The 16,101-nt window shown below is 44.4% G+C and overlaps 1 protein-coding gene across 1 annotated transcript in view; it reads right to left on the bottom strand.

Moving 5' to 3' along the window:
• The window catches only part of PCDH15 (protocadherin related 15), a 2,365,808-nt gene that overhangs the window by 882,300 nt on the left and 1,467,407 nt on the right, over nt 1–16,101 (bottom strand). The window contains exon 19 of the mRNA XM_075348720.1: nt 11,008–11,136. Coding sequence (XP_075204835.1) covers nt 11,008–11,136 — 129 coding nt within the window. The remainder of the gene's footprint in view (nt 1–11,007; nt 11,137–16,101) is intronic.

The raw sequence follows: 16,101 nt of genomic DNA, 5'->3' as shown, positions 1-16,101 counted from the left end.
CACTTCACAGCTAGATTTGCATCAAGCACATTCAAAAATACGCCATTGTTAACTGTCCCCAGGATGACACCGGGGTAGGTAGCAAAGTCTTTGCTGAACCATGACATGTTCATCTTGGCTCCTTTTAAAAAACACAGCAAGCAAGGGTTACTCCAATTGGAGTCTCCCTTTTTTTACAAAAATTGTGCCCCACACACACCCACCCATTCAGTGGCAGCACTTGTGCACTAGTTGAACACTTCACAGCTAGATTTGCATCAAGCACATTCAAAAATACGCCATTGTTAACTGTCCCCAGGATGACACCGGGGTAGGTAGCAAAGTCTTTGCTGAACCATGACATGTTCATCTTGGCTCCTTTTAAAAAACACAGCAAGCAAGGGTTACTCCAATTGGAGTCTCCCTTTTTTTACAAAAATTGTGCCCCACACACACCCACCCATTCAGTGGCAGCACTTGTGCACTAGTTGAACACTTCACAGCTAGATTTGCATCAAGCACATTCAAAAATACGCCATTGTTAACCGTCCCCAGGATGACCCCGGGGTAGGTAGCAAAGTCTTTCCTGATCCCAGCTGTGTTCATCTTGGATCATTTTTAAAAACAATGTAAGCAAGGGTTACTCCAAGCGGAGTCTCCCTTTTTTCCAAAAATTGGGCCCCACACACACCCACCCCTTCAGTGGCGCAGTTGTGCCCCAGTTGTACACTTCACAGCTAGATTTGCATCAAGCACATTCAAAAATACGCCATTGTTAACTGTCCCCAGGATGACACCGGGGTAGGTAGCAAAGTCTTTGCTGAACCATGACATGTTCATCTTGGCTCCTTTTAAAAAACACAGCAAGCAAGGGTTACTCCAATTGGAGTCTCCCTTTTTTTTACAAAAATTGTGCCCCACACACACCCACCCATTAAGTGGCAGCACTTGTGCACTAGTTGAACACTTCACAGCTAGATTTGCATCAAGCACATTCAAAAATACGCCATTGTTAACCGTCCCCAGGATGACCCCGGGGTAGGTAGCAAAGTCTTTCCTGATCCCAGCTGTGTTCATCTTGGATCATTTTTAAAAACAATGTAAGCAAGGGTTACTCCAATTGGAGTCTCCCATTTTTTCCAAAAATTGTGCCCCACACACACCCACCCATTCAGTGGCAGCACTTGTGCCCTAGTTGTACACTTCACAGCTTGATTTGCATCAAGCACATTCAAAAATACGCCATTGTTAACCGTCCCCAGGATGACCCCGGGGAAGGTAGCAAAGTCTTTCCTGATCCCAGCTCCATGCATCTTGGATCATTTTTGAAAGCAATGTAAGCAAAAGTTACTCCAAGCGGAGTCTCCCTTTTTTCCAAAAATTGGGCCACACAGACACCCCATCAGTGGCAGCACTTGTGCCCTAGTTGCAAACAGGATGTTTTGATTTGCATCAAGCACATTCCAAATCCACAAGCATTTACTCTCCCCAGGATGACACAGGGGTAGTAAATTCCTTGTGGATCCAGGACTTGTTCATTTGTCATTTGTACATTGTCACTGGACAGACGCGTGCGCTTATCTGTCAGCACACACCCAGCAGCACTGAAGACACGTTCAGAGACAACGCTGGTAGCTGGACACGACAAAATCTCCAAGGCGTAAGTGGAGAGCTCTGGCCATTTTTCAAGATTTGAAGCCCAAAATGAGCTAGGCTCCATTTGCAAGGTCATGGCATCGATGTTCATTTGCAGATACTCCTGTATCATCCTCTCCAGCCGTTGACTATGTGTCAGACTTGTTGTCTCTGTTGGCCTTGCAAAGGAGGGTTTAAAAAAATTATGAAAAGATTCCATAAAATTGCTGTTACCAGCACCAGATACAGTCCTACTGGTACGTGTAGACTGTTGAAGATGACGAGACCGTCCCATGTTTGTCAAGTTACAACTGGGAGATTCACTCCCTGCACCTGCACGGTTGTTTGGTGGAAAAGCCGAGCTAAGATCGAGTAACAGCTTCTGCTGATACTCCTGCAAACGTGCGTCCCTTTCTATGGCTGGAATTATGACACAAAATTTGGACTTGTACCGGGGATCTAATAGTGTGGTAAGCCAGTAGTCATCATCACTTCTAATTTTGACAATACGAGGGTCATGTTGGAGGTAGTGCAGCAAGAAAGCACTCATGTGTCTTGCGCAGCCATGCGGACCAAGTCCACGCTGTGTTTGTGGCATAGAGGTGCTAACCGTTCTTTCTTCCTCTTACATCTCCCCCCAACCTCTTTCAACTGAAATTTGACCAAGGTCTCCCTCATCCGCTGAGTCTTCCATGTCCATGGACAGTTCGTCCTCCATTTCTTCATGTTCTCCTGCACCTTCCTCAACATTTCGCCTGCTACCATGCGCCCTTGTTGATCCCTGTCCCCCATGGTCCCATGCCTGCCGCGTTGGTGATGATGAACGTCTGGACCTTGGTGATGTTGTTGTGTCTTGCGCATATGAATCCTCCTGTAGTTCCTCCCCTTCCTGTTGTCCCACCCCCTGACTCCAAATAGTGTTTAGCGTGTGCTCCAGCATGTAAATGACAGGAATTGTCATGCTGATAATGGCATTGTCAGCGCTAAACATATTCTGAGATCTGAGACCACTCCATCAGGGTCATCTTCCCCACCTCTGCATCTCGTTGGCCCATCTAGGCCGGGATAGTGTGTTAAAAATTGCTGGACAACAAGGTTCAACACGTGAGCCATACAAGGCACGTGTGTCACCTTGCCCAGGCGAAGGGCCGCACCCAGGTTTGCAGCATTGTCGCACACGGCCTTACCAGGCTGCAGGTTGAGTGGAGACAACCATTTAATAAACTCGGACCGCAGAGCTGAACACAACTCCTCAGCTGTGTGACTCTTATTCCCAAGACATGTCAAGCTAAAGACCGCCTGATGCCGTTGTGCTCTGCTGCCAGCATAGTAATGAGGGGTGCGTGATTCCTTCTGCGCAGTGAGAACGCTGGTGGCATGACCAGGCAGGCTTGGGGCGGAGGTGGAGGACACAGATGAGGTGTAGGAGGCAGAAGCAGTGGCGGAACTTGGACAGACAGAGGATTGAACAATTTAGCGATATACCACTAAATACCAAAATACGCCTAAAATATACCTTTTATTCATAAATGTTTAAAAACGTGATAGTGTATAATAAAATCATAACAACTAGCACATGCCACCGTATGGTAGGGCGAGAGAATAAACAGTTCTCCCTCACTCCAAGCACCATACACAGAGCTGTTATCTTAGATATATCATACGTGTGCGATGCACAACACACTAAAGGGAAACTTGGTACAACATCATCCCCTTATACCACAGTTTTTCCCTTATATCCACAGCCTGTACAAAACAGTGACTCACCCAGTATACAGCATTAATCAATCACTGTCAACCACCCACCGTCAGGGAAGCCCAAATAAGTAAAAGGAACAATCTCACCACGGTATCGGTGTTGTTATGGGGTCAAATCCTCCTACTGTGGTCACTGTTTAAACATCAGATAAGTGGGTCATTTCTGGGTCCCCCGGTTTTTTTTCCAGGTACTCCATAGGATCCAGTTCTCAACCACCTCTGACTCAATAAATCGCTCCACTCTCAACGCGTTTCCCTTCTCATCAGGAGAGCGGCGTATATGGATACAGAGAGTGTCCTCACACCAATGGACACATGCTATTAAAAAAGAACGGTAATCAGTCTCAAAAACATTCTACAATAATAATGGGCTGGCGGTGTTCCCCTATAGCCTACTTACCGCGATTATGGCCTCCTCCGTGTACCGACTTACACAGCCATATCACGTATGCTAAATCGCGGGTATTTAAAGCCGCCGCCGCTATGGCGTGTGACATCACTTCCATCTGAACCAGCACGTGACCGGAAGTTGCGTGCGCCACCCGATGACGCGTGCGCGTCACCATAACGCATGGTGGAACGCATCCCATTGCGCTTGCGCAGTCGCAATGGGAGCGTTCACTCCCCGCATACACTCAAATTTATTTAACCCCATCACTCCTGAATGGGTAAAAGGTGCCAGGTTTAAGGGGCAGCTCCCTCAACTACCATGCAGTTATGGAAACCCGCCGCAGTGTGGTAACCACCAAACGGCAGGCGGGTAGTCCAGATAAATACAGCATAAGCTTTTAGGGCAAGGAAAACCTCATTTCTGCGGTAAAAAAACAAAGGCAAAGTAAAGCCCCCCAGAAAAAGAAATTGATTGTACAAATCAGTGCACACCCCAAAAGCTACTTCAAAACAATTACAAAGACGTCATTCATTATAGTTAAAAATGGGACAAGGATCATCTTTCCCTCCAGACCGTTTTTGGCGAAGGCCCTACCGGGGCAAAATATGATAGGAGGAGAAAAAGAACCCTTCACCATGCTAACTATTAGTCTCAAAACACTAGTCCCAACTTTCTCCTACCTATCATGTGGGGGTCGGCACCCTAAAAGGACGGTGATTGGCGCCCCCACTCGGCCGGCGACTGGCCCTCCTACTCACTAGGCCTACACACTATACAAAGGGTGCAAAGGACAGTGTTTCATTCAAGCCCCTTGGTTTTGTAGTGCCCAGCCAGTAGATCCATTTAGTTTCTTGTCTCAAGATCCTATTGTCCCAGTCCCCCCCCCTTGGTGGTAATGGTATCACATCAATTCCCTGGAAGGAGATAAATTTAGGGTCACCCTGGTGTTCATCATTAATGTGCCGTGCCAGAGAGGTATCATTTTTTAATCTGATGTCCCGGAGGTGTTCTCCTATTCTTCTTCTCAGCTCCCTCTTGGTTTTTCCTACATATTCCTTGTTACATCTGCATGTAGCTTTGTAAATGACTCCTCTAGATTTACAATTGATGAAGTTCTTAATTTCATATTCTTTATTCATCACGTTCGAAAAGAAATGCTTACCAGTTTTTATAAAATTACAGGCTAAGCAGTTACCACATCTAAAGCACCCATTCACCTCACTTGGAAGCCATGTTTTTTTCAAGCTGTTATTCTTGGGGGTAGCAAAGTGGCTATGTACCAATCTTTCTTTTATCGAGCGCGCCTTTTTATAGGTAACCGATGGATAGTCTGTTAGAAGTGGAGCAATGTCCTCATCCATTTTCAAAATGGACCAATGTTTTTTTAGTATGTTACGTACCTCCTCTGCGCCATTGTTGTAAGTTGTGATGAACCTGATGGTTCCACCATGGGATGGGATGCGTTCCACCATGCGTTATGGTGACGCGCACGCGTCATCGGGTGGCGCACGCAACTTCCGGTCACGTGCTGGTTCAGACGGAAGTGACGTCACACGCCATAGCGGCGGCGGCTTTAAATACCCGCGATTTAGCATACGTGATATGGCTGTGTAAGTCGGTACACGGAGGAGGCCATAATCGCGGTAAGTAGGCTATAGGGGAACACCGCCAGCCCATTATTATTGTAGAATGTTTTTGAGACTGATTACCGTTCTTTTTTAATAGCATGTGTCCATTGGTGTGAGGACACTCTCTGTATCCATATACGCCGCTCTCCTGATGAGAAGGGAAACGCGTTGAGAGTGGAGCGATTTATTGAGTCAGAGGTGGTTGAGAACTGGATCCTATGGAGTACCTGGAAAAAAAACCGGGGGACCCAGAAATGACCCACTTATCTGATGTTTAAACAGTGACCACAGTAGGAGGATTTGACCCCATAACAACACCGATACCGTGGTGAGATTGTTCCTTTTACTTATTTGGGCTTCCCTGACGGTGGGTGGTTGACAGTGATTGATTAATGCTGTATACTGGGTGAGTCACTGTTTTGTACAGGCTGTGGATATAAGGGAAAAACTGTGGTATAAGGGGATGATGTTGTACCAAGTTTCCCTTTAGTGTGTTGTGCATCGCACACGTATGATATATCTAAGATAACAGCTCTGTGTATGGTGCTTGGAGTGAGGGAGAACTGTTTATTCTCTCGCCCTACCATACGGTGGCATGTGCTAGTTGTTATGATTTTATTATACACTATCACGTTTTTAAACATTTATGAATAAAAGGTATATTTTAGGCGTATTTTGGTATTTAGTGGTATATCGCTAAATTGTTCATTATCTCTATTACCACGTCCAGCTTGCTAATTATTTAGACAGAGGATTGACACACAAGTCATGGGGACGGCAAGACTTGTGCAGCAGACCCTTCACCATCTATCACCATAGTTACCCAGTGCCCAGTCAGCGACATGTAACGTCCCTGTCCATGCTTACTGGTCCAAGTATCGGTGGTGAAATGCACCTGTTCACACACAGAGTTTCTCAAGAAAGCGGTGATGTTGTGTGCGACATGCTGGTGTAGCGCGGGCACACCTTTCTTAGAGAAGTAGTGGCGACTGGGCATCTGGTACTGGGGCACAGCGACAGACATAAGGTCTCTAAAATCCTGTGTGTCCACCAGGCGGAAAGGCAGCATTTCGGTAGCCAAAAGCTTACAGAGGGATAAAGTCAACCTCTTAGCTTTGTCATGGGTCGCAGGAAATGGCCTTTTATTTGTCCACATCTGAGGGACAAAGATCTGGCTGCTGTGTGTAGACAGTGTTGAGTAGGGTGTCCCTGGAAAAATGCAGGTTTGTGAGGAAAGTCCAGGCGGAGACATGTTGTTGCCTTCATCCAACGTTGGTGCTATCGATGTCTGAGAGAGCTGTACACACGCACTTGTTTCCCCTTCCAAACCAACTGACGACCTACCAAGCAAACTGCCTGTTGCGGTTACAGTGGTGGAAGTTGTGTGTGGAAAACTAGGTGTGACAGCTGTCCCCACAGTCCTAGAAGATGAAGAGCGCGCGGATGCACTGGAAGGGGCAGGCCATGGATGGTTCGCTCCGTTAGGCCGCATTGCAGCATGGTGAGCTTCCCACTGGGACATATGATATTTATTCATGTGACGATTCATGGAAGAAGTTGTCAAACTGCTGATGTTTTGCCCTCTACTAACAGAATCACGACAAATTTTACAGATCACATAATTTGGGCGATCTTTTTCTATGTCAAAAAAGGACCAGGCTAGGCAAGGCTTAGAGGGCATACGACCTGCTGAGCTCCCCCGACTAGTGCTCAGAGGCAGAGTGGTGGCTGTTGATGCAGTTGTAGACGTGCTACCAGTACTCCGACTCTGTCCAGGAAGGCGCAAGGTAACTTCGTCGTCGGTTGCATACTCCTCCACCGCCTCTGTTGACCTCCTCGAGTGCCTGACTGTGGGTTGACAGTAGGTGGGATCTAGAACTTCATCATCAATTGTTGTGTTTGCACTCCCCTCACCCTCAGACCGAGCCTCTTCTTGCCCTGACCGAATATTTAAGTTGTCATCCCAATCTGGTATCTGCAACTCATCGTCATTAGTATGTTCCTCATTGTCTATAACCACAGGTGTTACAGTTTGTGACAAAGGGTCAACATTATGCTCAGAAACTTGGTTCTCACGGCCTGAATCAGAGTCACAAAGGTTCTGGGCATCACTGCAGACCATTTCCTGGTCTGTACTCACTGTAGCTTGGGAGCAGACCTCTGATTCCCAGGCTATAGTGTGACTGAACAGCTCTGCAGACTCAGCCATCTCAGTTCCACCATACTGTGCAAGGCAGATGGAGACTTCAGAGCTGGAAGAAAGCAAGTTTGATTGGGATGACAACTCAGAGGACTGGTGTTTTTTGGATGCGGTAGTTGAGGTGGTGGAGAGGGCACTTGTTAGGGCACTTGTTGGACCACTTGAGATCCATTCAAGCATTTTCCTTTTTTGGCCATCATCTACCTTTGTTCCTGTTGTTCGTGTCCGTAAAAAAGGGAGCACATCAGATTGTCCACGGTAAGTAGTAGACATCTTACTTTTGCTGGTAGATGGTCTATCTTCAGCAGATGTTAATGGAGCTTTGCCACCTTCCCCACGGACAATCCTTTTTTTTCCTTTTACAACATGCCTCTTCCCCTTTCCACCAGCATCTGTCATTTTGCCACTCATGTTGATTGCGACAAGATTGTGCACTTAAAATGTGGTAGTAAAAATTGAGAGGTGGTGAAGATTGCAGCGGTGGTCTAGCTTTATTAACAGCAGAATAAACAACAATAATTATCCCTGACAATGCAACTACGGCACTTAAACTGGCAGCATAAATTGCTAGTATAATTGCTTAGTAACAATGAGTTTGAGTGTGCAATGCAGGCAGACGTGCTGCAAATATCTTTGCACTACTGGGACAATACAGAAGTCCAATAGCCACGTTTAGGATGCCACTAAGTTCACTCAGTGTTTGCTAGTATAATGGCTTAGTTACAATGAGTTTGAGTGTGCAGTGCAGGCAGAGGTGCTGCAAATATCTTTTCACTAGTGGGACTATACAGAAGTCCAATAGCCACGTTTAGCATGCCACTAAGTTCACTCAGTGTTTGCTAGTATAATGGCTTAGTAACAATGAGTTTGAGTGTGCAATGCAGGCAGACGTGCTGCAAATATCTTTGCACTACTGGGACTATACAGAAGTCCAATAGCCACGTTTAGGATGCCACTAAGTTCACTCAGTGTTTGCTAGTATAATGGCTTAGTAACAATGAGTTTAAGTGTGCAATGCAGGCAGACGTGCTGCAAATATCTTTGCACTACTGGGACTATACAGAAGTCCTATAGCCACGTTTAGGATGCCACTAAGTTCACTTAGTGTTTGCTAGTATAATGGCTTAGTAACAATGAGTTTGAGTGTGCAATGCAGGCAGACGTGCTGCAAATATCTTTGCACTAGTGGGACAATACAGAAGTCCAATAGCCACATTTAGGATGCCACTAAGTTCACTCAGTGTTTGCTAGTATAATGGCTTAGTAACAATGAGTTTGAGTGTGCAGTGCAGGCAGACGTGCTGCAAATATCTTTGCACTAATGGGACAATACATAAGTCCAATAGCCACGTTTAGGATGCCACTAAGTTCACTCAGTGTTTGCTAGTATAATGGCTTAGTAACAATGAGTTTGAGTGTGCAATGCAGGCAGACGTGCTGCAAATATCTTTGCACTACTGGGACTATACAGAAGGCCTATAGCCACGTTTAGGATGCCACTAAGTTCACTCAGTGTTTGCTAGTATAATGGCTTAGTAACAATGAGTTTGAGTGTGCAATGCAGGCAGACGTGCTGCAAATATCTTTGCACTACTGGGACTTTACAGAAGTCCAATAGCCACGTTTAGGATGCCACTAAGTTCACTCAGTGTTTGCTAGTATAATGGCTTAGTAACAATGAGTTTGAGTGTGCAATGCAGGCAGACGTGCTGCAAATATCTTTGCACTAGTGGGACAATACAGAAGTCCAATAGCCACATTTAGGATGCCACTAAGTTCACTCAGTGTTTGCTAGTATAATGGCTTAGTAACAATGAGTTTGAGTGTGCAGTGCAGGCAGACGTGCTGCAAATATCTTTGCACTAGTGGGACTATACAGAAGTCCAATAGCCACGTTTAGGATGCCACTAAGTTCACTCAGTGTTTGCTAGTATAATGGCTTAGTAACAATGAGTTGGAGTGTGCAAAGAGCAGGAGGGTACAGTGGCAGGGTTGTGGGTCTCTGGGTAGAGGAAAGGAAGCCTGCCTTTCTATCCCTCCTAATGGGGAAATGCAGCGAGGAAATCCCTGACCTTAGCTACACAGACGCTGTCATCTTGTGTAGCTGTTAAACTCTGTTTTCACTGACCTGTCACCTATGGCTCTGACCCTGCCGGTATGAGCCCTTAAAAGGACTGATAGAAAGTGCTATCCCTATGCTGTACAGCGCTGTGTATGGAGCGTATACAGCAGTATCGGAGATAGGAGCTGCACCAGTGATGACTGACACCAAGGACGCAGAAGGCAGATAATGGCGTGCTGGAGGAAAATGTCCGGTTTTATAATGCAGGGACATGTGACATGGACATCCTATCACACATGCCGTTGCTTCTCTGGCTAAAAGTCCACTTAGCTGTGTGTGTGTCTGGGATTGGCTGACATGCTGGCCCGCCCCACTACACGCGCGCGCTTAGGGAAGGAAGACAAGGAAAAAAAAAAAAATGGTGATCGCCATTATCCATACAGCAGTGATCTGAATGCGCTGTTCCCGCACACTAAACACTGAAATTTCATAATAGTGTGAGTCACAGAGTGACTTACACTATTACAGCGGAAAGCCAGCTAGGAATTAGCTGTTTTTTTTGCTGTTAGAACCGTTCTCGAACATATATAGAACTATCGAGCTTTAGCAAAAAGCTAGAGTTCTAGTTCGATCTAGAACAGCCCCCAAAATCACTCGAGCCGCGAACTGGAGAACCACGAACCGCGTTCAACTCTAGTCATTTGTCCCTCTTTCGGGGGAGCTCGAAATTTCTGGGACTTCTAGTATTAAACGTTACCTCCAAATCCTACACATGGCCGCAAGTTTTGACAAGTATTGAAGAGTCCATAAGATGAAGCTAGACAATGGAAAAAAAAGGACCCCAAAAGAGACGTGAGTGTCAGTTCATTTTTTTACCTGGCTTTTTTCCAACTTGAATACATATCCGGTTTCCGAGGACAGCTATAGAACATATTAATTTTGTAACATGGGGACTGACTTTACTTGTGATTTGCGATGAATGGATTCACTACAAATTACATTTTGGGAAGAAATTTGTAAAAGCTTGTTGATTAAAATTTCAAATGATTTCCTCATATTCATTTATAACCTTCAGTCCAGAATAGATATCAGTTTTATATACAGTACGGAGTAAATGTTGCTGGTAACTGTACATTTTAGGGCATATATAATGTTTACCTTGATTGCTCTTCAGTCTATTAAACCAGAAGTAAAACAGAAATGAGAAATATTGAAAGATTGAGTACATTAAGATCGTTGTCAGTATTCTTACATGCAAATGAAAATGTAGGTAGGTTAAAGGTGACTTTTTAAGAATAATAAAGCTCAAACCTCTACTTTTTGCAGCACAATAATTAAATAATGGTGCACTCACCCTGACTTGACCCACAAATGCATTCACTTCTTCTTCTTGAACTGAAAAATTTCTAGGCAAGTAAGGATCAAAGACCGGGTCATTGTCATTCACATCCGTCACCAGCACATTAACAGTAGCAGTTGAGGTCTATAAGAAAATACATCTTAGTTTTAGTGCCAGCAGAACATATTTCATGCAGGCTCAAATGGCTTTGCTGAGATGTGCTCATTCTCTTTATAAACTCTTAGTAAACTGTACATTATTTATTTTCACATCATTGCTTAGCTCCTTTATGGAGAGGAAAAATAGCCTAAAAAGCTTCATAAAATCTGTCATTCAAAACACTAAACAAAAGCATTTGACAGACATTACAAAATTGTTGTATAGTAGTTTTGGATATGAATCAGAATATATCAGTTCTCCTGGGGACCAACGACTTCAGAAAACCATAAATCCATTCTGGACAAAGCAAGTATTGTACTCACTCAATAATATTGTACGAAATTCTATGCCTCGGGACATATATTTGTTAGTTTTTTTGTTAGAAGGAAGGACTAATCCTTTATTAAATAATAATAATATTGTATGTACAAGTGCATCTCAATAAATTAGAATATCCTCAAAAAATTAATTTTTTTCAGTGATTCATTACAAAAAAGGAAACGCATATATTATATAGAGTCATTACACACAGAGGGATCTATTTCAAGTGTTTATTTCTGTTAATGTTGATGAATATGGCTTACAGTCAATGAAAGCCCCAAAAGTCATCTCAAAAAATTAAAATATTATATAAGACCAACTGAAAAAATGATTTTAAACTCAGAAATGTTGGCCTACTGAAAAGTATGTACAGTAAATGTGCTCCTTTCTCCACATGCGAGACACCTTTCCCTTATCTTTACCTCATGAAATCATATATCACTCTTGAAAACAACAAAAATCCATTTTGGTCAAAACAAGGCAAACTGCCCTCTCACTGCAGTATCAATTGCTTATGGAAGAGGAAATGGGAGTAGTGATGGGTGAACCTCCAGATGCTCGTATTCGGGAGCGTCGCCCGTACATTTTTGTAAAGTTCGAGTTCGGGTTCTGAGATAACGTAAACTTGTATCAGAACACTGAACTTGGGCTTTACAGTTATGGGATGGGGTGGGGGGGAATATAGTTAATAATAATTGTCATCATATTTACAGGTCCGGCGACGCTTCCCACAGACTCTGTCTCCCGGCCATATCTGCTTCTGGGTCCGATGATTGCTGTGCCCCTGGGTAACCATCACTGACTTACAGGACCTTCCATGACGTCATAGCCATGTGACTAGTCTGGTTTGAATGTTGTTACCTTGTGGGTTACAGGACCTTCCATGACGTCATAGCCATGTGACCAGTCTGGTGTGAATGTTGTACAGACATTGAATTACAGACTGGTCACATGGCTATGACGTTATGAAAGGTCCTGTAACCCATGAGGTAACAACATTCACACCAGAATGGTCACATGGCTATGACGTCATGGAAGGTTCTGTAAGTCAGATGTAGCAAAGTTGAAGATGCTCGTCCGCCTTTGGACTATGTCGAGGGTTTTTTGTGAGTAATAAAGATGGAGTCCTATATGTCTTCTGTTTTATTTCTAATAAAATATTTTTTTTTCTATGTTGTTGTTATATTTTACTGTTAAAATAACAGACAATCACAGACGCTGTCACAGAGTGGGAATCTGTGTTTGGATGCTGGAGAAACCTGAAACAAGCCCCTAAATTCTAGCATCTAGAATGTATGGACAGATTCCAGTTTACTCGAAAAGCCAATCACAGATGCCTATTCTGCGTGACAGTGTCTGTGATTGGCTGTTGGGTTCCTCACACATATAGTAGTGTAAAAATAAATAAATAATTTAAAAAATTGACGCAGCGCTCCACTGTATTTTTGATTCTCAGTTCAGATAAAGTGGATGGCTACAGGCTGCCACCCCCATCTGCCTGGCTTTACGTTGGCTGGCAATCAAAATAGAGGAAGTCCATTAATTTATTTTTTAATTATTTTTAAAAAAATTATTTAAAAAAATTGCTTGAGCTCCTGCCGTATTTTGATCGCTAGTCAGTTAAAGCCAGGCAACTGGTGGCTGGGATTCTCCGCAGCCCACAGCCGCCTCTGGAAATGACGTATTGTTTCTTAGCACCATTTCCAGGCATTTTACCCGGCTCGTCCAGCGGCCCTGATGGTGGTGGCACGTTGGGTAATAAAGGGGTTAACACCAGCTTTGTATTCTCAGCTGGTACTAAGCTGAAAATTTATGCTGTCACGCCAAATTAGACATGGCTACCATAATTTCTAGGAAACAGGAAAAAAAAACACAACAAATAGAATTTTTTTTTCTTAGAAATAAAACAAAAAAAATTAGAAAATCCATCTTTATTATAAAAAATCCTTAGTCCGACTAGGCCACAGGTAAACCAATGTCAGCTCTGCTTCATCGCGCTGTAGAGACAAGTGTGTCTACAGAGTGACAAGCAGGGAGAGCAATGTCAGCTCTGCTTCATCCCTCTGTAAAGACAAGTGTCTCTGCAAGAGAGAAGCAGGAAGACACTGACAGAAAGATTCCATTTACGTATGACTCGTATGAGTCTCGCATGGCATCACCCAGCTTGGCCTGGCACACTCTCCGGACAGGAGCACCTCAGCTGCATGGAAATACATGCAGCCGACCCGCTCCTCACGGGAGAGTGTGTGCCATGCTGGGTGATGCCATGCTAGACTCACACAGTGACAGTCATAGTTCAATCGAGTTCATGGCAACCATGGACTTGAATGAACCTTGACGTCACCGCGAACACGGCCGAAAACAGCTGAAGACTGCCGAGTGATGAGCAGTGCAGTGAATACCTCCGGAAGTTAACAGGACCTTCTATGACATCATAGCCATGTGACTAGTCTGTAAGCCAATGTCTCTACAACAGTCACACCAGACTGGTCACATGGCTATGACATCATAGAAGGCCCTGTAGTCAGTGGTGGTTATCCAGGGGCACTGCAATGAGCAGACGCGGAAGCAGAAGCGGCCGAGAGACAGAGTCTCCTGGACGCGTCATGGGACCTGTAAGTAAAATCATAATGTTTTTTAACCCCTTAACGACTGCGGGCAGTAATATTACGTCCTAGAGGTCATAATGTTACTGCCCGTGGTCTACCGGCGGCAGTATGCCGCGATCGGCACACATCTTATGTTACGTTACCAAAATGGTACAGTTAAAAACATCAGCTTGAGATGCAAAAAATAAGCTATCACTGAGCCATAGATCCCAAAAAATGAGAACTCTATGGGTCACAGAATATGGCGTAAAACATGCGCCACTTTTTTAGGACAAACTTCCAATTTTTTTAACCCTTTATATAAAAGTAAACCTATACTTGTTTGGTGTCCTCAAACTCACACTGACCTGAGGCATCACACCCAGAAATCAGTTTTACCATATAGTGAACATAGTGAATAAAATATCTCAAAAACAATATTGCACTTTTTTTGCAATTTTTCTGCATTTGGAATTTTTTTGCTATTTTTCAGTACACTATGTGGTAGAAATTATGGATTCATTTAAAAGTACAGCTCGTTCCGCAAAAAATGAGCCCTCACATGACCATATTGACTGAAAAATAAAAAAGTTATGTCTCTCAGAAGAAGAATGGCAAAAAATAAAACCGGAAAGCGAAAAATCAGCCGGTCATTAAGGGGTTAATAATTAGCTTTTTTTTTTTTTTTTTTTTTTTTTTTTACAGCTTCTGGAGCTGAACTGGACCCGAACTGTAACACGAGTTTCCCAGAAAAGCTTGTGTTCGGGATCGTGTGTACTAATGCTATGCGTTCGGTGCGGACCCCCAACTTTACAGTTCGGGTTCACCCATCACAAAAGGGGAGAGAATCAGAATGAGAGAGTCAAACAGAGGTAGACAATACATTTTGCTACTGTTTTATCTCCACCTAGTGATGAATTTACAATTACATTGCTCACATGCTGCTGTTTTTCTCTAAGGTTATTTTATAAAAGAGCTGGGCAAAGTGCTGACTGATTATATATATATATATATATATATATATATATATATATACATACTGTATATATGGAATGTTTGTATATACAAGTGCATCTCAATAAATTAGAATATCATCAAACAGTTAATCTATTTCAGTAGTTATTACAAAAAGCAAAACACATATATTATATAGAGTCATTACACACAGAGTGATCTATTTCAAGTGATTATTTCTGTTAATGTTGATGATTATGGCTTACAGCCAATGAAAACCCAAAAGTAATTATGTTGCAGGCGGGGGCCACTGCCACTTCTCTCGGGGGCCTGCTCGGATCCGGGTTCGCTGCTGCGGCTCGAGTGGTGACCGGACCCCGGTCCGCATGGCCGCTCGTCCTCACAACCGTCGGAAAAGGGGGATATTTACAAGGGAGGTTGTCTGTGATGCCACCTGTGGGTTGCGGTGAAGGATGTTGGCAGTGCCGCTGCCTGTTGATGGGGCGCCCGGGGCTGATGGAGCAGGGGGCAGCAAGATGAGATCTCCTCCACGGGTAAGGAAGGTGTAGTCCCGGGGCCCGGGGGTCGAACACGGGAGTGATGGCTGCTGGAGGTGGCGCGCCGGACCGGACCGGGGGACAATGGTGTACTCACAGTTCGATAATTTCACACGAGTCCAGTAGTAAACCAAGTAGCCAGTGGCCGGCTGCCTTTGGAGGGTGCACTCGGGTCCCGCACTCAGGTTGATGAGCAGATAACCCTTCCTCCTGCACTTTGTGTTTTCTTCTCTTTTGGATGACTTCACATGGAATGAAGAAGTCCACTCCTGGTTCTATTTGTGTTGGAAGCTGTGGCCTGCGAAAGCTGACCCTTGGGATTTTGGTGGGTTCTTGGTGGACACCCTATCCCCCCGCGTTGGGCTTCCGTTTCACTCTATCTGGGCAGTAAATTGGGACAATGTCTGGAACCTTGTTCCCGGCTGGTTAATTGGAGAGGAGCTTGCAACCTTCCTCGCCCTAGGGTCCAGGCACCCCGCCTGTGCACGGCCTCCGGACTGGATTCCCGCTATCGGTACCTGTGGGCTACA

This window comes from Anomaloglossus baeobatrachus, chromosome 5 (genome assembly GCF_048569485.1).
Source record: "Anomaloglossus baeobatrachus isolate aAnoBae1 chromosome 5, aAnoBae1.hap1, whole genome shotgun sequence".
Taxonomy (NCBI): Eukaryota; Metazoa; Chordata; class Amphibia; order Anura; family Aromobatidae; genus Anomaloglossus; species Anomaloglossus baeobatrachus.
This window is presented reverse-complemented; position numbering and strand designations above follow the sequence as displayed.